Genomic DNA, 19,644 nt, shown 5'->3' on the forward strand with positions numbered 1-19,644 from the left:
CAAATAAGGAAAAAAAAAACCACTCAAAAAAAAAAAAAAAAAAAAAAGAAAAAAAAGAGTGGCTGAGAGATGAATTCATGGCATGGGAAAAGAGAGCTCTTGGCAAAAGGGAATTAAGAGGAGTGAATAAGAGTCTGACAGGGACACAGAGATATAATGCATACGGCTCTGAGAGGCAGACACACACCAGAAGTTGCTGGTTTGCCTCTGGAGACATCTCAGAGTACACTGGCATGAGTGTACCCTTTTATCCTGGGTTGGCTGAAGTTGGGATCCTGTTGAGGGTGCTGTATCACTCTGTCTCTCTCACTTGTGGAATAAATAAACTTGAATCAGAGAGGACACTGAAAAGAGGGGTACTGGAGCATTGAAAAGAAACTTGATTCCCTATCTGGGACTGGTGCCGTACAGTAAGTACCTGTGCTTCAGGTGTACATCTAAGCTCCACATGGTCATGCTTCCCTCTCATCTCATAATTTAAGATCCTTTCCATCCTCAAGGTTCAAATGTCATCTTAAGGAAGTCTTCCTAGACCATTTCATGTAAATCAGGGTGCCCCACTCACATCATTCTTATAGCTTTATCCTATTTCATTTTCTTTGCAATAAGTAGTTCTATCTGTAATTATCTTACTTGCTATTCCTCGTTTACTGACTGCCTACCCCATTAAAATGAAAGCTTCATAAGAGCAGAAACTGACTACCTCACTGGTATGTCTCCAGCACTTTAAATAATGCCTGGCACATCTGAGTGTTCAAAAGATATTCACTGAATAAAGGGACTACACAATGGAGTGTTTATGCATACATTTACAAATTCTTAGTTTCTTGTAACAAAGACAAATAAATTCAACAACTGCAATCCTCCAAGTTCCCGGCATACATACTGTCAAGGTGGTGCTAGCAAGACAGTGCTAGCAACAGAGGAAGGGGCCAAGAGGACCAGCAGCTCTCCTTCCTCAGAGCAGAGAGGCAGGTTCCTGGAGTTCTGATTTGAGTGATCATGGAGGAGACCACAGCTCCTCAGGCTCCAACCCCTCCTCCCTTCTAAAATCCTGTGGACACGACGCAGCAGCTGCATTACCCTGAGACTGTGGTCGGCCGGGATATCTGCTCCCACACTTTCTGAGTTCTGGGACCTTGGCCACAGGAATGACATGGAACTATACAGCCCACCACTGTTATAATGAATCTTGTCTAATCCTAAGGAACTCTTGCCTCAAGGTCCAAAGCACCCCAGAGAACAAGAGGCAGAGAGTATCATGAACAACAAATAGGAAGGGGTCTGTGGTCTCTGGGTGGGGGCGAAGGCAGCTACAGTGCTATTCCCAAAAGGCCCATAGCCACTTGCAGAGCTAGCAACAATACTGGCTTCCTCCTTATAATAAGGAAAAGAAGAAAAGAAAGCAGGTTTTCATTTTTCTTTTTCCTTCACAAGCTAATGTCACCACCTTTGCCACATCTGCTGCTGCTAGAGCAACCAGGACTAAATCACAGCTTATATCTTCTAAGTGAAGGTTATAAAAGGTAAATTTACATCCTTGAATTTTTTTACACACAGTGATTGCAAACACCGACATAGTCAAAGCTTGAGTAAGGATGGGGCATTTACCTGATATCGCTAGGTAATGTCTCCCTGTTACAGAGACCTAAAAACTGGTAGTCCAAGTAAGATACAACATTGTTGAGATCCTTCATATTAACTTGAATCTCTTTTGTTATGTTTAAGTCATGTCTACTCAGGTTCCTACCCTGGATTCTAATAAGCACATGCTTCCCCTGTTCTGGAAAAAGGGAGGGAGATTTGGAGGGAGGAAAGAGAAACTAGGCTCATGCTTCCCCTGTTCTGGAAAAAGGGAGGGAGATTTGGAGGGAGGAAAGTGAAACTAGGCTGACAGAGTAGATATTAGAGTGGAAGTCCCATTTCCCTATCCTGTTTTCAAGAAGGAATGTCTTCTCCCAGGTAAGAACAAAACAGAATCTAATTAACCCTGCTTCCTCTCTTTATCCTAAAGGAGTAAATGATCTGACCAATGAAATATGGGACAGGGTCTGAGATTGTGTAGATTTGGTTTCCTCTCCCTTGTCACTTGAGCAATGCAGGAGCCTTCTCTTCGGCAGGCTTACTAGGGCAGCTTGTGCTCTGCAGATAGCTGCAGGCAGTTCTGCGTAGGTAAGTTTAATGTAAGGATGAGGCTATGTACATTCAGGAGTCCTAGGAAGGTTAATTCTGGTTGAGCCGTACCATCTATATGCCTTCATAACTTACTGAAGCTGATGCTTTGAACCTCCACTGAGCTTCTCTATTTCTTAATTGATTCAGATCTAGACATGGGAGAAGGTTATGATTTACTGGACTCTTTAGCCTCTAACGAGACAAAAGAAAGAATATATAGTATTTTATAAAACCCAAGGTTTAAAAAACATTCCTAGCAGACCTCAAATTCTATCCACAAAACACAGAAAACCCAGGAAAATGATCAGAAAGGAAGGCTGATGGACTTTAACGTGAAAATGTACCAGAAAAAGTAAAGTTTTTATAACTCCCAGATGATTCTTCAGAGCACAGAACTTTGTTGTCCAGCTGTGGAAACTGGTTTGTCTGCAGACCTCCCCGGAGTCAGGCTGGCTTCCCTTTCTAGGCTTCAAGAGGACCCACCCAGGGTCAGTCCTGAAGCACAAGCAGTCAAGGCACTTACACCTTCCCTATAGTTCTGAGTGCAATGCTGAAAGAAACCACAGCGAGCACTTGCATTGCTATCATCTGACTTTGGGTCTCTGGAGCTACTTCAAGATTCCATGAGAGGAGGGGCAAGACCCTACTCACAATGAGATTTTCTCTTCTGTGGCCTTGATGTTTTATCATGCAATATACACCTCAACCCATTCTAAATAAACGTTCTAGGGTCAAACCCATCATCCAAAGGCAATAGAGAACTGCAGATGACCAAAAGCTTTCATTCATTTAGAAAAGATACTCAAATGTGTGCATGTGTGTGAATGACTATAAAGTTAACACAGACTACCTAGCAAGAATAGAACTGGGAAAGGGTCTGGTTAAGTTTTCTTTTTTTAGTACCGATAATCACAGTTGATTAAGCTGTAGACATGTGAATCACATGATGGTTGCAGAGCCATTTCCAGACTCTTTTCTACTTTATATTTACAGCACCTGGGTGCAAGGAAAATGCTGAGGGAGTGGGGGCAGTGTGAGTATGTGTTGTATGTGTGCTGAGTATCCCCGGTCTGCAGTCAGACTAGCATCTTGCTTATAGAGGTGCCCTCTTGCTCTCTGCTCTATCATACCAAGCGAGAACCTTGCCCCATTTCTATAGGAGACTTAGAATTTAGCCATCCTCTCCTCTCTACCAGCTTTTTTTCTTTAAAGGTGTTTTCCAAAGGGCACACGTGCTCACCAAAGAGAGACACAAAGAGGCAGTGGGAGAGAAAGTGAGAAATCACCCCCCAGGAAGATGGCCACACTCAAATCCCTTCTCCTCCTGAGATTTTGGGCATCCATACACATATGCCTAGCACAATCTTCAAGCTGCCAGGTCCAGGACCCAAACCATGGTTGGCCATGTGGGAGTCCAGCACCTTAACAACTACACCACCTGCTGCTCCTACCAGCTCTTTTTTATAGCCACTAATCCTGTTCTCCAATAACCACAGACCTTGTTCTGCCTTAAAATTTCTCTCTTTTTCCAAATTCTTTTATTTTTATCCAGTCTGGTCAGATTTTTATTTTAAAATAAAGAATAATTCTGAGTTATGAAACTTTAATAATAACCCCAAAATTAGAAATCAGTGGATCAAGAACAGAGCAGCAATAGCCAGTCTAGATGAATTCTAACTCTGTTTCTGATCTGGAGATGCCTTGATCACTGATTCCCCCTCATTCCTTAACCGTTTGCTATATTCTCGATAAAAGCTCCCACGAGGATCATCTGTAGCACTGGTATTCTTTGTTTCTTCATCCAGGTTGAACATTAAAAGTTCAGAAATGGACTCAGTAAACTAAAGGATAAAAAACACACTATCCCATTTCTGTTTGGACTTCACTACTATTCCTTAATTCATCTCCTGATAGTTCCCCAGCACTGGACATTAAAAACAGCTATTCCAAAGCTTCTTCCTTATCCCCAGACCTTACTTGTGACAACCCTAGCAAACTCCTCTGGTTGCTACACATACAAGTCAATCACTTCAGAAGACTTCATTTTCTCCATCGGGCTTGAATACTCTCATTCTTGCCTTGTCAATTTCTTGGCATTGTGAAGTTCTAAAGTTTAGACTGCACCTAAGTGAAGCAAGGTAGTCCCAAATTCTTTGCCTCTGGTCATGACCCATTTCCTAACTGTAGCCCATGCTTCAATTTCCCTCTAGATATCCCTTCAGACATGTGCAACTAACACAGTCTCCAAATGGCCACTTCACTTGGTTTCTTATACCATCATTTTTCAGGTGAGCACCATGATGGAAAACAGAATTTCAAGGCTGTCAAGGACTTAAGAAATCATCTATTTTGGTGTTGGTAGCCAACTATAAAGGGCCTGGTAAGTAAATATTTTAGGTCTTATGGGCTATGAGGTCTCTGTTGCAACTACTCAACTCCACCACTGTAGTATGAATGCAACCATAGAACATACACACACACACACACACACACACACACACACACAAAGGGGTGTTGCTGTATCCAATAAACCTGTTTTTTAAAAAGGGAGCAGGACAAAAGGAAATGTTATCTACCCCTTAATCTATATTATTATCCTAATTAGGTTCCTGATAGTGAGTGGATCAAATATTAATTTTTACTTATTATTATTTTAGTACTGAGGATTACCCCTCTAAAAATTGGTTATTTGTTATATCTAGCAATTCAGCCTTTGCCCAAACATCCCTCCACCAACAGAAAGAACTAACGGTGAGCTACTCATAACCACTGGTTTTGTTTGAAGTTGGACACTAAATGTGTGCCACACAATTTACTTTATAGTGCTTTACTAAGATATTTTTCTGGAGTTTTAGCCAGCAATCACCAATTTAATAACTTAAGGCACTGGTTTTCGACTAGTAAACTGTTTTCTTCAAACAAAAGTTTATTTGGAAACTCACTAAATGATGAAGACAAAGTAGAATGACTGTGGAAGCAGTTAGATAGAAAGAAGCCCAGATTGCCCTTAGTTTAGCTCCCTCTTTCCTGCAGTCCCTCTCTTGCAGTATCCCCTGGGGTACCCTCTTGAGTTCTGTAGAACAGTGGCCTACAAACCTCTTTTGATCAACCACCTGTACTATGGAAAAGGTTTTGAACCACTCACTCACCCTCTTTATCACTTAGTCGTAATCTTAATATTAGAAAATATCCTAAGACATAATATTCACTCAGGATAATCCTCATCATGGATGATAATAGATAATATCTATATCCCTTAAAGCTTTAGGAAACTGTATTCTAAATAGTCCTCTTGATAAGCTAGACTCTTTTCAGCTGACTTGTCTAATCTGGTTAGAATGGCACTACTTAAACTTTGAAATAGAGCCAATGATAAACTACAAATAAGGTTCTGATGTTTTCTTTCTGCTTGTTTATGCTTGCCTCTTAGTGATAATTTTTTAAAGCCACCTGTTATTTAGTTAGATTAAATAGAATCTCCAAAGCCACTTAGCTGAGCACATATGTATTAAAGGGAGAGCAAATGAACTCATGCAAGTGTCTCTGTCACTACTGTCATATCATAGAACTCTCCCACTTCCTTGGGTTAACTGGTTTACTATACGCGACACATAACCATCTAACAAACAAACTGAGCAAAAATGCTAGAATCAATCTATATACCCAGAATTAGAGAACTGGTCAAGTTCAGTATCTTTATGTTTGATAACAAATAGTAGCTCCAGTCTATATACAGAGGCCACCACCATGGAACAACATTTGATTTAAAGCAAAAGGAAAGAACCACTCTCAGTAGTAGGAAGCATAAGCATTTACTTTGCATTCAGTTTCATCCCCTGACCAAGGCCCTAAGCCTGTCATCCTGCTGACACCATAGCACGGAGCACGGCAGACACTCTACAACAAGCCAGGCCCTGTCATGTCATGCTAGGATTCAGGGGCAGCTAAGATAAACAGCAATCATCCTAATGGTTACCTGCAAGTCATTTTGTGGGTTCCAGTCAGAATCAAATATGATGCAGGTATCAGCAGCTGTGAGATTGATCCCCAGGCCTCCCGCTCTGGTGCACAGAAGAAAGACAAAGCGGTCTGAGTCTGGCTTACAGAACCGGTCGATGGCTGCCTGGCGCAGGTTTCCCCGTACTCGCCCATCAATTCGCTCATAGGTGTATCTGAGGGGACCCAAACGAACGAAAGCCCAGGTGTTAATCATGACTTCAATGGACAACACCAAACAATGCAGGAAGCTGTTGACCCATGGCCATAAACCCCTCACTTCTAAACTTGGACCGAATGAGGGCAATCAAAAGGAATCCCATCCCCTACATATGCAGACATTCAAAACTGCATTCTAAAAGGCCCCCACCCCCAATAAACAAATCAGCTGCAAACTAAAGATGACTAGAAAAATTGGTCCCCACTGCCCAAGCAACTTATTCTCAAATATTTCACAGTTTATACTTTCACTGAATCTAATCATAAGACCAGGAAAAGCAAATAAAAGCTTAAGCTACCAACTTCCAGTAACGCACCTAACAAGGATTCAGAGTTCACATCAATCTCTAACTGCTTTAGGATAAAGTGAAAATGGTAAATTATACTACCAGGCAACTCTTCTACTCCTGGTAGGACACAGAAAAATCTCCATATTTACAGCTAAAATCAAGGTCTTCTGGGCAGTATATGCCCAAGTTTGTAAGGAAAAATCATACTAAATGGTTTTGAGGTGTGAGTGTGTGGGGGGGGGGGGGGGGGGGGGGGGCTATTTAGAGAAAAACAAAAAGGGCAAGCAAATCTGAGTATCATGAAGAAAGCAAATTATCCATGTGGGAAGTTAAGAGACAAAATGGGAAGTCTGGAAGTAAGGATTTGAGAAAGGGAGTAAGAAATGAAACTGCTACAGGGATATGCTACTACTGCCATCTTGGGAGAAAACACAGAAGGAATCTTCAGGAGGTTATGTCATTAACAAAGAATTAAGATATAACAGCAACCTGAACAGCTGCTTATTTTCTTATTTATCCCTTATTTATAAAGGAATGTAACTCTGGGCCCAACTTGGACCAACGAGCTAGAATTGGTAGGTAAAGCAGAAAAAACAGGAACCTTGTAAGAAAAGGGACAAGTCATTCCAACACATGCCAACAATAGCCAAGATTATGAAACCTAGCAAAAATTGTAATCACAGTCCAGAGATTGAGAAATCAGTTTTAGAAAAAACTTAAGACAAATAATTTTTTTAGACATTTATTTATTTATCTGTTTGTTGTGATTTTCAAGCCACTGGGTCCAGGACTTGAACCACAGTCGGACATGTGGGAATCCAGCACCTTAAACACCATGTCACTAGCTGGCCCCCAAATCACTGGTTTTCAACCAAGAGAATAAAGACAGATACTCTAAAGGTAGATGACTCCATGTGAATGGCTTTAGAAAACGAAATTTGGCAATATAATCCTGACTTCCTTGAAGAAAAAGAAAGCCATGTAAAAAAATCTGACTTAGACTTATAAGGGACATGTATGAAGCACAGAGACATGTCTGAAAATAATATCTTTTACAAAACCACAATACAATAATACCTAGAATTATGGGTATTATTTTTTCTTATTAAATTATAATACACTCAATATGGGAACTATAGTAGAAAATGAAATGGGTGATGGTAACAAGACTGCCATAAAGGATTACTAAAAAGATTTTGGGTCATAAGACAAAGCCTAAAAGATGGATGTGAATTCAACAAATACAATTACCATTATTTGTAACAACCATAACTTTTCAAGCAGCAAGTTCACAGTTCTGGGCCAAACAATGTGATACATGCTTGATATGCATCATCACATTTAATTCTTGCAATGTCCTGTGAGGTAGTTTCTATTATCTTCCTCTTTTTACACATGAGAAAACTTCAAAATAAAATAAAACAGGAAAAAAAAAAGTATGAGTAAACTATCTTACTCAGGGAGAAAAAAAGAATCTCACTCAGTCACCTACCTAGTGAGAGTAGCCCCCCGATTCATTTGACTTTTGGCTTTCACATAGTACCTTTCACTGTAGTAGGATAGAAAGGTTTCCCTAAAGACTTAAAAAGAGAAATTAAATTCTATCAACCGTGTAGGTGATGCAGTTGCAACAGCAGAGGTTTTGGAGTCAGAAGACAGACTTGAGATTCGATGAAATAACAGGTACCATTGCTACTCCCCACTCCCTTCATCACATGGGTGAACAAGGACTACTGCAGAACAGAGGACTCGATGTTCTGTGACAAAACACCCCTGGACATCAAGGAAGAGCTAGATGCTCATCATGGATCAGAGTGAGGCTAAGAATCAGCATAGCTTTAAGTAGGAAGAGAAATCAATTAACAGTTGTCATATCAGCTTGGCCATCACCTATAAAAAAATTCCCACAACATTATATAACAGTGTTTTGCCAGCTATGACATAACAATAGCATAGGAGGGTTGAAACAGTAACTGTCATTTCTCACTTATTTAGTTTAGAGGGAGTGTCCTCAAAGAACATGAAAACTAAAATAAAATGGAACTACTTGAGCTCTGTAAAATCTTTCCCCACCCCTCCTCACTTCCAAGCCAGATCCTCTGGCCATGTCCTCATTCCTGTATGAGAGTCTGGCATGAAATTAAATGGGAACAAAACCAGACTGACAGCTGGAGAGGCAAAGAGGCTCAAGAATAAAGAAACCTTGAAAACTAATAAGTCTGAATAAAGAAATCAGACATCATAAAATTTTCCATACCAAATTTCAGCACAGCAATGAACCCCCTGTGACAACTGTATTTGGAATGAGATCCCTAGGAGCTGATGTGGCTCATCGAACTGTAATTCTGAGTCACTGTCAAACACCAAGGAGAAGCAGGCAGCGCTCTGGGAAAACCTCTGTGACTGGATGAGGTAGGAGGAGAGGTGGTGGGGGAGGAGTTTGACATGTTTGTACAAGAAATATTGACCTCAGAAGGCCTGAAGAGATGTGAACAACCTTCTTGTCTACCACCAATAAACACTCAGAAGGAAAACATTAAGAGTTAAAAAATACATATATCCCATTCATAACAGCCAAAAAATGTACTTAGGATTAAATTCAATAAGAAATATGCAGGACTGACATGACATTAGGAGCCATGCTATTTTGTTTACCATGATGTCCACAGCACTTAAAAGAGTAGGTTCTAGCATAAGGCAGAAACTTTATAAATATTTAATGGATCACCAGTATATGAGAAAGCCCTGAGTAAGTGTAGTGAATAACTTTTCTTCAGTTCTGCAATGATGTTAATCCCTACTTACTGTGAATAAGCCAATAACCCCCAAAAGGTATATGTAATTACACGCACACATATTTTATTTTTTTGGAGTTAGGGGCTAAAGTGATCAGATAGGTTTAAAGAATAATTCTGAAATTCATCTTTTATATGACTATGAGCAAAGGAAGAAAAGTACTGAGCAAAGGAACAGAAAGGCTAGACCTGGCCCTGCACCCTGCAGCACAGCAGTGAAGTACTGTGAATAGGGAGCCAGATCCCACATGGCTGACTGCTATTTGAATCCCAGCCTGGCGACCTAAAAAGACCATGCTGGGCCCATGTGCATGTGTGCCCCAAATCCCGTCAGGACAAAGACATGAAGGAGAAAGAATTGTGGCATGACCCCCTCCCTGCCCTGAGCAGTGGTGTGAGCTCTCTCTCTCTCTCTCTAGCAAGCACATGTGTACGCTGGCAAAAAAACCCCAAAAACCAAAAAAACACAAAAAACAGACATATATACATAATGTCTTGGGTATATTTCATGTACAGGGTTTTTTATGTGAATGAGGACAAATAACTATTAAGTAAATAAAAAATAAGACATATTTGGAAAGCAAATTAGACTTCTGTTGTATATAATTTACTAAAATTACAGAAATTCTGAAGACAGTAAGAAAATCCAGTTAAAGATTATGCATTAATAGGCAACTTTAACTCTTTGACCCCAAATCTCTAGTAAAATGATAGAAAAAGGGTGTGTGTGTGTGTGTATACAGAATCTACAGAATGCAGCATTCTCAGGCAGTCTGCCAGTCCAGCATTACCCAGGCCCCAAACACTCTTAGCTTTGGAATACAGAAACATCATATAAGTAAACTGCTTTGGCCTTAAGACATTAGCGAAGGTGGGCTGACTGCCTGAAAACTTGTACCTGCAGTCCGCTCAGATGCCCACTCAGATATGGATTCTGGTCCCATAGCTCTCTGGCAGCCAAAAGCCTTTTAGTGTAGGCATGAACAGTTGGCTTGACAGAAAGAGAATGAAGAGGGTGAAATAAAGGATTTCATTCCCTTTTTTTTTTTCCTTTCTTTTTTTGGAGAGGTTTTTGCTATAGGGTGTGTGTACTCACCAGAAAGACAGAGAGAGACAGAGAGATAGAAAGCGAGAAATTACCCCCCAGGGGGGATGGCCACACGCAATCCCTTCTCCTCCATTCTCCTCTTGGGATCTTGGGCACGCACACACACGCGCCCGGCGTGAGTTTTAAGCCACCGCGTCCGGGACGTGAACCGTGGTCGACTACGTGGGAGTCCAGCGACATAGCCATTATGCTAAATGCTGGTCCCAGGATTTCAATCCTTTCTACCCTGGGAGACACTAACCACAGTTAAAAGTAGATGTGCAGATGATAAAAAGTGGAGAGAAATAGAGATGTTAAAATCCCCTGCTCTCTCACTCCTAGCTGACAAGCAGCTCCGAGTTATAGCCAAGTTTCCAGCCTCTAGGCAAGGGAGAATAAGAGAAATAAGACCCCCAAATACTGACACTGGTGGGTTGCCAGTGAAATGGTCCAGTCGATGAGTGGTGCTGACATATGAAGAACAAAGCCCGCAGTCAACAAGCCATGCTCACATACCAAGATTCTGGTAGCACCCTGCACTGATGACCCAAGACACTAGATTATAAGGACAGCCCTGATGGGAAATACCAGGACTCTGGTTCTGGTATGGAGGGGAGAGGTCTTAAAACACCAAATCTTCCTGCAAGTAACAATCACAGGGTCTGGATAAAATATTTTTAAAAGTAGAGCAGAAAAACCTACCTAAGGACATTGGAGAGTTAACAAAAAACAGGCAGGTTTTGGAGAGGAGTAGAAATTGTGGTTTTGATTAGAGGGGAAGCCACGGAGTTCAGGGCAGCTCTAATTCTGATAAAAAGTTGCTGTCTTTCTGATAAGCACTAAGGCAAGGGGCCTGGGGCAGCTATGACTGCCAGAGATTGAGAAGGGGATCCTCAGAAAGCAGAGAACTAAGAGATGGGAAATCCCAAATTCTCAGTATAAAGTCAGCCTGTATCTCTTGACTCACTGCTTTGGAACAGACTAAAAAAGACAAGAGTCTGCACTTTTAGTCTAACCTAGTTAAATACCTCCAAATGAAAACCACTGACATCTTCAGAATAATATGACAGAATCCTAAATCTCTACAACACAATAGTCACAATGTCTAGGGGAAAAACTCAAAATTTGTAACATACAAAAAACCAGAAAACTGTGACCCATTTGGCAGAGAAAAGACAATCAACCGATGCTAAACTGAAATGTTATAATTCAGACAAGAACTTTAAAGCACTTATTATGATTATGCTCAGTAAAGTATATGTAAGTAATAAATGAAAATATAAAAAATCTTAGCAGAGTAACAAAATATTAAAAAAAGAACCAAATAGGGATCAGCAGATGGCATAATGGTTATGTCACTGGACTCCTACATAGTTGATTGCAGTTCGAGTCCCGGACCCGGTGGCTTAAACTCACGCTGGGCGCATGTGCGTGTGTGCCCAAGATCGCAAGAGGAGAATGGAGGAGAAGGGATTGTGGCGTGGCCATCCCCTTTGGGGGGTGATTTCTTATTTTCGATCACTGTTTCTCTGTCTCTCTGGCGAGTGCATGTGCCCTACAGCAAAAACCTCTCTACAAAAAAGAACCAAATGGAAATATTAGAACTAAAAATGCAATATTTAAAATAAAGCATTAGATGGGCTTAATAAGCATAATAGAGAGGAATAGAGGAAAGACAGATAAATCAAAAGAGAGAGAGAAAAAGATTATAAAAAAAAAAAAAAAAGAAGATAGCAGGGCCAGCAGATGGCATAATTGTGTTGTTAGACTCCCACATAGTTGACTGTGGTTCAAGTCCTAGACCAGGTGACTTAAAACTCACATGAGGTGCATGTGCGCCTAGGATCCCAAGAGGAGAAAGGAGGAGAAGGGATTGCGACATGGCCGTCTCTCCTGAGGAATAATTTCTTGCTTTCTGTCTCTGTCTGGTCAGCAAGCACATGTGCCCTATAGCCAAAACTCTCTCTTAAAAAAAAAAAAAAAAGGATAGGGGACCAGCAGTTGGTGTAGTGGTTATGCCACTGGACTCCCACATGGCTGACAGTAGTTCAAGTGCCAGACCCGGTGGCTTGAAGATCATGCCAGGTGCATGTGTGTGCATGCCCAAGATCCGGGGAAGAGAATGGAGGAGAAGGGATTGTGGCTTGGCCACTTCCCCTTGGAGGGTGATATCTCACCATTCCTCTCACTGTTTTGTTTCTGTCTCTTTCTCTGGCGAGTACATTTGCCCAATGGCAAAAACCTCTCAAAAGAAAAAAAAAAAAAAAAAGAGAGAGAGAGAACCCATAGACCTGTGAGGACAGTATCTAATGGTCAAATATACAGGTCATTAGAGTCTTACAAAGAAGAGAATGGGCAAAAAAAGAAATAATAGAAAGGAACTTCAAAACTGATAGAAAATGTGTATTTAAAAATTTAGGAAGCTCAGTGAACACCCTGACATAGTGAAATTGTCAAAAAGCAAAGACTATAAGAAAATCTTTGAGACAGTCAGAGTAAATTAACACATTATATACAGGGGAAAAAAACATGAATGACTGCCAAGCTTACTAGAAACTATTGGGGCCAAACACAGTGTGATAAGACTTTGAAGCACTGACAGAATAAAGGAGTAAAACAAGAATTCTAGTATGAAAAACAAAGATAGAAACAAAGAAAATATATAACTTGGAGAAAATAAATACAGATAAAAAAATTCTATCATGATTAACCTCAGAAAGACAAGAAAAGAATTAATTTATTTAATTCCATTTGTTATTATTATTTTTAAAAATCTGAACAGAGAAAGAGAGAGAGAAAGAGAATGTAAGAGAGCAAGCTGCCAGGTTCGGGAATCCAATACCTTTAACCATCATGCCATCTGCTGGCAATGCAACTGGTGATTTAAAATTGAAAAATGTAGGGACCAGCAGATGGCATAATGGTTATACTGCTACACTCTGACATGGCTGACCAACCACAATTGAAGTCTCAGACCTGGTGACTTGAAACTCAAGCCAGGGGCATGTGCAAACATGCTCAAAAACCCAAGAGGAGAACAGAGGAGAAGGGATTGCAGACTGACCACCCCTTCAGGGGGTGATTTCTTGCTTTCTGTTCTCTGGCTCCCTCTAGCAAGCACACATGCCCAATAGAAAAAAAACTGAAAAAAAAAAAAAAGAAAAAGAAAAAAATTGAAAATGTATAAGAAATGTGCTGGGAAGTTAAAAATATTATCATAGAGAGAAAACTCAGGATTTCAAAAATAATTAAAGAAAAAATTTTAATAATATGTTAAGTAAAATGTAAGACAGACAGTATTAAGTAAAATTAAGTCAGAAAGTATTAATAGAAGGTAAAATCTTATCTCAATTTAAACAAATAAACAACAGAACTAAACATGTACAGCTGGTCCTCAGTAGCCACATCCGTGGATTTAACCAATCATAGGTCAAAATATCCAGAAAAAAAAAAATTGGTTGTATTTGTACTGAGTATATATAGATTGATTTTTGTCATCACTCCCTAAGCAATATGAAAGTCTTCAAAAAGTTCATGGGAGATACATACTGTGAAAAAACTATAAATACATTTCAAGGTTTTCTTTTTGCATTAAAATAAACTCCTATTTTAATTCTACTTTTCCACTTTTTGAAGTATCACAACTGTTTACAAAGCATTTACATTTTATTAGGTATTATTAGTATTCTGGATGTGATTTAAAGCGTGCATGCAGGAAGATGTATGTAGGTTAGAGGCAAATATTATATATGCGATTTTATATAAGGGATTTGAACATGAATGGGTGAAGGGTACCCTAAAACAAATCCCCCAGGGTCCCAAGGGACTACAATAGACAAGAAGAAGAAGGAAGAAGAAGAAGAACAAAAACCCAAGCATGGGACCAGCAGATGGCATAATGGTTAAATCACTGGACTATCACATAGTCAACAGTGGTTCAAGTACTGGACCTAGTGGCTTAAAACTCATGCTAGGCACACATGCATGCATGTCTAAGATTCCCAGGAGAATGGAGGAGAAGGGATTGTTGTGTGGCTATCCCCCCTGGGGGCTGATTTCTCATTTTCGGTCTTTCTCTGTCTCTCTAGTGAGTACATGTGCCCTACAGCAAAAATCTCCCTCAAAAAAAAAACAAAAACAAAAACAAAAAACAACCAACCAAACAAACAAACAAAAATAAGCCATCAACAGGGACTCCTGTAAGTGGTTCCACGTTTTCAAGAGAAACAATAATCCTTAAGTAATGTGAACACAAAATGAACAGTAAATGATACATGAAAATCAGCATAAAACGGAGCTAAATAACGACTTCTATACTGATAAAAAAAAATCTGTCAATTATACTGTTACTCATTTTGGGGATTCTAAAAAAAAAATCTTGCAAACTAATAGTTGTCTATATTTTGAAGAGTAAGATAATATATTTGTAAAATATATAATTGTTCTGGCAATAGGTTCCTAATCTACAGTGGATTTATACACAGCAAAACTACTTTCCTAGTTTTGATTTACTCACAGTAGTTATCTTGAAGGAAAAAATACAAGCCTCAAGGATTCTTACATATAAATCTCTACGGCTCTGAGAAATTCTTTTATTATGTAATCAGACCTCAAAGAATTATTTATGTAACATTAAATGTCAGTATACCTACCCATAGTTAAATCTGTCATTTCCTTTAATACTCTTTCCATAGAAGTACATGTGATTTATCAGAGCAAACAATCTTAAAGGATAAGAACCATCTGTTAAGGAACCTGAGATTTGCTGATTTTACTATTGGAATAAAGACTTTTTTAAACTTAGCAATGCTTAGACTCCTTGTTTCTATGATCTTGAAAAGTCTTTTATCGTTAAGAATTCTTAAAACCCATGCTCCATCTCTGGATCACTGATGTATCACAATGACTGAAAATTTAAGGGATAGGGTAACAAATGTAGATGCCATACAGAAACCAAACAACCCACAAAAAAACCATAAACTTTCACCTCCTTGAGTACTGGAATTTAGACTCGAGACATTATAGGAGTACAAACAAGAAATAAAGTAAGTTGGGATGCCATAGCTAGAGGGCTTGCTGAGAAACAGAATATCCCCAGATTCTTTCTGTCCTGATAACTTACACTCTCTTCAAAAATTGTTATAGTGATGCTTTCCAAGATGTAGTTCTCTCATCATTATTAAGCAACAAAAATGCAAATACATAATTTTTAAAACTTTTTCTAATGTTACTTAACTTTTGTTAGTTCTAATTAAAGTGGATATTAATAAACATGTAGCATTTTTTTTTTTTAAAGTAAAGCAAGGACTCCATGGTATAGGCTATGAAATTCACTCTACACAGCTAACCTAGAGTTGACTTGGTCATAAGATTTAATTCTAAATTTAAGTTAACTTTTAAGAGGAGATTTCTCTTCTCTATTTTTGAATGTTTTGCCGTTAATGGACAATTTCTGAATGGAAGTGCCTGCAGTGGCTGTAGAGATTTGACATGTGTCTCACCTTCTCTGGATGAGATAATCTTCCAGGATATCGAGGCAACGCACCATCTGGGAGAAGATGAGTACTTTGTGGCCACCTGCAATCAGCTTAGGGAGCAGTTTATCAATCAGTACCAGCTTCCCGGCTGCCTGAATCATGGCCTGCAGCTGAAAGTCAGGGGCATCAGGGCTGTGAGTTTTTCGGAAATCTTCCAGAATTTTCTCCTCTGCTCCTGAAAAGAAATGGAACAAAAGTATTCTTTGAATGAAGTATATTCTCTGCTTTACAGATTCTGGAAAAAAAAAAAAGAAGTGATTCTTGGGTCCTAGACCTGCAGTTCAGTGAGAAATGTAGAGTATGCGTCTGCTGGTCTGTGCCCTTCACAAAGGCTCTGCAGGGGCTCAGGGCCATCGAGTGCTTTGCTTTACTGGTAAGTCTAAGTTGAGAGGGTTTGAAACAGAAAAATCCAGAGTGGGCTCCTTCAAGAAACCATCCTGGGAAGTTGACAAGAAAAGACTTTCAACCTCCTGACATCTCAAAAAGCTACATGGAACTCCAGGTCACATTTTTTTTGAATTGCCAGACTATATGTACACTTGCCAGAAAGAGAGAGAAAACACCCCCTTATGGGGTGAGGTCACACTGCAATCCCTTCTCCTCCATTTCTCCATCCTGCAGGGCTTTTTGGCATGGATGCACACACACCCAGTATGTGTTTCAAGTCATAAGGGCTGGGATTCAAACTGTGGTTGGCCCTGTGGGATCTAGCTACCTTAACCATTAGGATACAGGGCTGGTCCCCAAGTTACATTTTGACCTAAAAATCCACCAAGGGTTGGCCAAATCCACCCATGGCCTGGTGAAGGGAGCTGGATCTTACATGATCAACTTCACAGCTCAAGCTCTGGACTAGCAACTTGAAAAAACATGCCGGGTATGTGTGAGACCATGCTCAAAGTCCCCCAAAAAGGGAAAAATGGAGCAGAAGGGACTGCAGTGTGACTATGTCCCATTGGGAATGCTTTCTTCCTCTTTCCGTCTCTCTCCAGTATACACACATATCCTCTGGGGGGAAAAAAAAAATCCATTCTCTTCTTGGGATTTTGGGCATGCAAGCACATGTGCCTGGCATGAGTTTCAAACTGCTTGGTCTCGAACCATGGTTGGCCATGTGGGAGTCCAGCACCTTAACCACGATGCCATCTGCTGTCCTCCTCATCTACAGAGTGTTTTAATCTCAATATAGCATTATCATTGATTCCATCAAGTAAAAAATTTAGTAACTCACAATTTGATTCTGTGTACTCACTACCTAGATTGCTTAGGCAAATCAATCAACTACTCTGAACCACAGTTCTATACTCTACAGTGAGAGTACATACATTTTAGCATATAATGGGCACTCAGCACATGAGATATATATTTTTTTTTTTTGGAGAGGTTTTTGCTATAGGGCATGTGCACTCGCCAGACAGACAGAGAGAGACAGAGACAGACAGAAAGCGAGAAATCACCCCCCAGGGGGGATGGCCACACTGCAATCCCTTCTCCTCCATTCTCCTCTCGGGATCTTGGGCACGCATGCACACGCGCCCAGCTTGAGTTTTAAGCCACCGGGTCCGGGACGCGAACCGCGGTTGACTACATGGGAGTCAAGCGACATAGCCATTACACTAACTGCTGGTCCCAGCACATGAGATCTTTATCATATGCTTCTGGCTGAAACCCAGGCCAGTCCTCAGTGACTCTCTGCTGCCCCAACTTACCGTTAATCAGGTAAGGATGGTTACAACATTTTCTTAGTTCCATCATGGTATTAATGAGATTGGGCATGTTGTGCTGATTAGCCCCCTTGGTCAGGAAGGAAAAGTTCTTCTCCAGGATGGCACGGTAATACTTTTTCTGGATATTAGTCAATTCCACTTCAATGATTGTTTCCTGTTTAGGAGCAAGGTTCTTTTCCACATCATCTTTTAGCCGTCGAAGCATCATTGGTTTTAGGATAGACTGCAATTTCTTTACCTGTCCAGGAAAATAAGACCTGCTTACCTGCTCCAATCCTGACTTAATGACTACCAGGTAATCCAACCTTCACTATATCTCTTGAATATCTAATCACAGTACTTTGCTAGTAGACAAAAAGAAAGATCATGACTGATCCTTGAAAATGGGAGTTTATAATAGTACTGAAAAAAAAAGAGTTGTTTTTTTAATTCACAATTACTGAGAACCCACATGGCAATCTCACGAGATAAAAGGGAGAAAGATACAAAAGACAGGACCTATTCTCTAGGATGGAGCAAAACAAACCTCTTTTGGACTTTTGCTATCACATATGAGCAGCAATTACTTGAAGAATATTTTAGCTTTCCAAGATGTAGTTCTCTCATCATTATTAAGCAACAAAAATGCAAATACATAATTTTTAAAACTTTTTCTAATGTTACTTAACTTTTGTTAGTTCTAATTAAAGTGGATATTAATAAACATGTAGCATTTTTTTTTTTTAAAGTAAAGCAAGGACTCCATGGTATAGGCTATGAAATTCACTCTACACAGCTAACCTAGAGTTGACTTGGTCATAAGATTTAATTCTAAATTTAAGTTAACTTTTAAGAGGAGATTTCTCTTCTCTATTTTTGAATGTTTTGCCGTTAATGGACAATTTCTGAATGGAAGTGCCTGCAGTGGCTGTAGAGATTTGACATGTGTCTCACCTTCTCTGGATGAGATAATCTTCCAGGATATCGAGGCAACGCACCATCTGGGAGAAGATGAGTACTTTGTGGCCACCTGCAATCAGCTTAGGGAGCAGTTTATCAATCAGTACCAGCTTCCCGGCTGCCTGAATCATGGCCTGCAGCTGAAAGTCAGGGGCATCAGGGCTGTGAGTTTTTCGGAAATCTTCCAGAATTTTCTCCTCTGCTCCTGAAAAGAAATGGAACAAAAGTATTCTTTGAATGAAGTATATTCTCTGCTTTACAGATTCTGGAAAAAAAAAAAAGAAGTGATTCTTGGGTCCTAGACCTGCAGTTCAGTGAGAAATGTAGAGTATGCGTCTGCTGGTCTGTGCCCTTCACAAAGGCTCTGCAGGGGCTCAGGGCCATCCAGTGCTTTGCTTTACTGGTAAGTCTAAGTTGAGAGGGTTTGAAACAGAAAAATCCAGAGTGGGCTCCTTCAAGAAACCATCCTGGGAAGTTGACAAGAAAAGACTTTCAACCTCCTGACATCTCAAAAAGCTACATGGAACTCCAGGTCACATTTTTTTTGAATTGCCAGACTATATGTACACTTGCCAGAAAGAGAGAGAAAACACCCCCTTATGGGGTGAGGTCACACTGCAATCCCTTCTCCTCCATTTCTCCATCCTGCAGGGCTTTTTGGCATGGATGCACACACACCCAGTATGTGTTTCAAGTCATAAGGGCTGGGATTCAAACTGTGGTTGGCCCTGTGGGATCTAGCTACCTTAACCATTAGGATACAGGGCTGGTCCCCAAGTTACATTTTGACCTAAAAATCCACCAAGGGTTGGCCAAATCCACCCATGGCCTGGTGAAGGGAGCTGGATCTTACATGATCAACTTCACAGCTCAAGCTCT

At 40.2% G+C, this 19,644-nt stretch overlaps 1 protein-coding gene across 1 annotated transcript in view; it reads right to left on the reverse strand.

Annotated features, from left to right (window-relative positions):
* CHD6 (chromodomain helicase DNA binding protein 6) overlaps positions 1-19,644 on the reverse strand; it is a 266,925-nt gene that overhangs the window by 69,147 nt on the left and 178,134 nt on the right. The window contains exons 17-18 of the mRNA XM_027770197.1: positions 18,760-18,970; positions 6,152-6,347 (exon numbers count right to left, since the gene is read on the reverse strand). Coding sequence (XP_027625998.1) covers positions 6,152-6,347; positions 18,760-18,970 — 407 coding nt within the window. The remainder of the gene's footprint in view (positions 1-6,151; positions 6,348-18,759; positions 18,971-19,644) is intronic.

The sequence above is a fragment of the Tupaia chinensis genome, unplaced genomic scaffold, assembly GCF_000334495.1.
Source record: "Tupaia chinensis unplaced genomic scaffold, TupChi_1.0 Scaffold000115_1, whole genome shotgun sequence".
In the NCBI taxonomy this organism is placed as follows: Eukaryota; Metazoa; Chordata; class Mammalia; order Scandentia; family Tupaiidae; genus Tupaia; species Tupaia belangeri.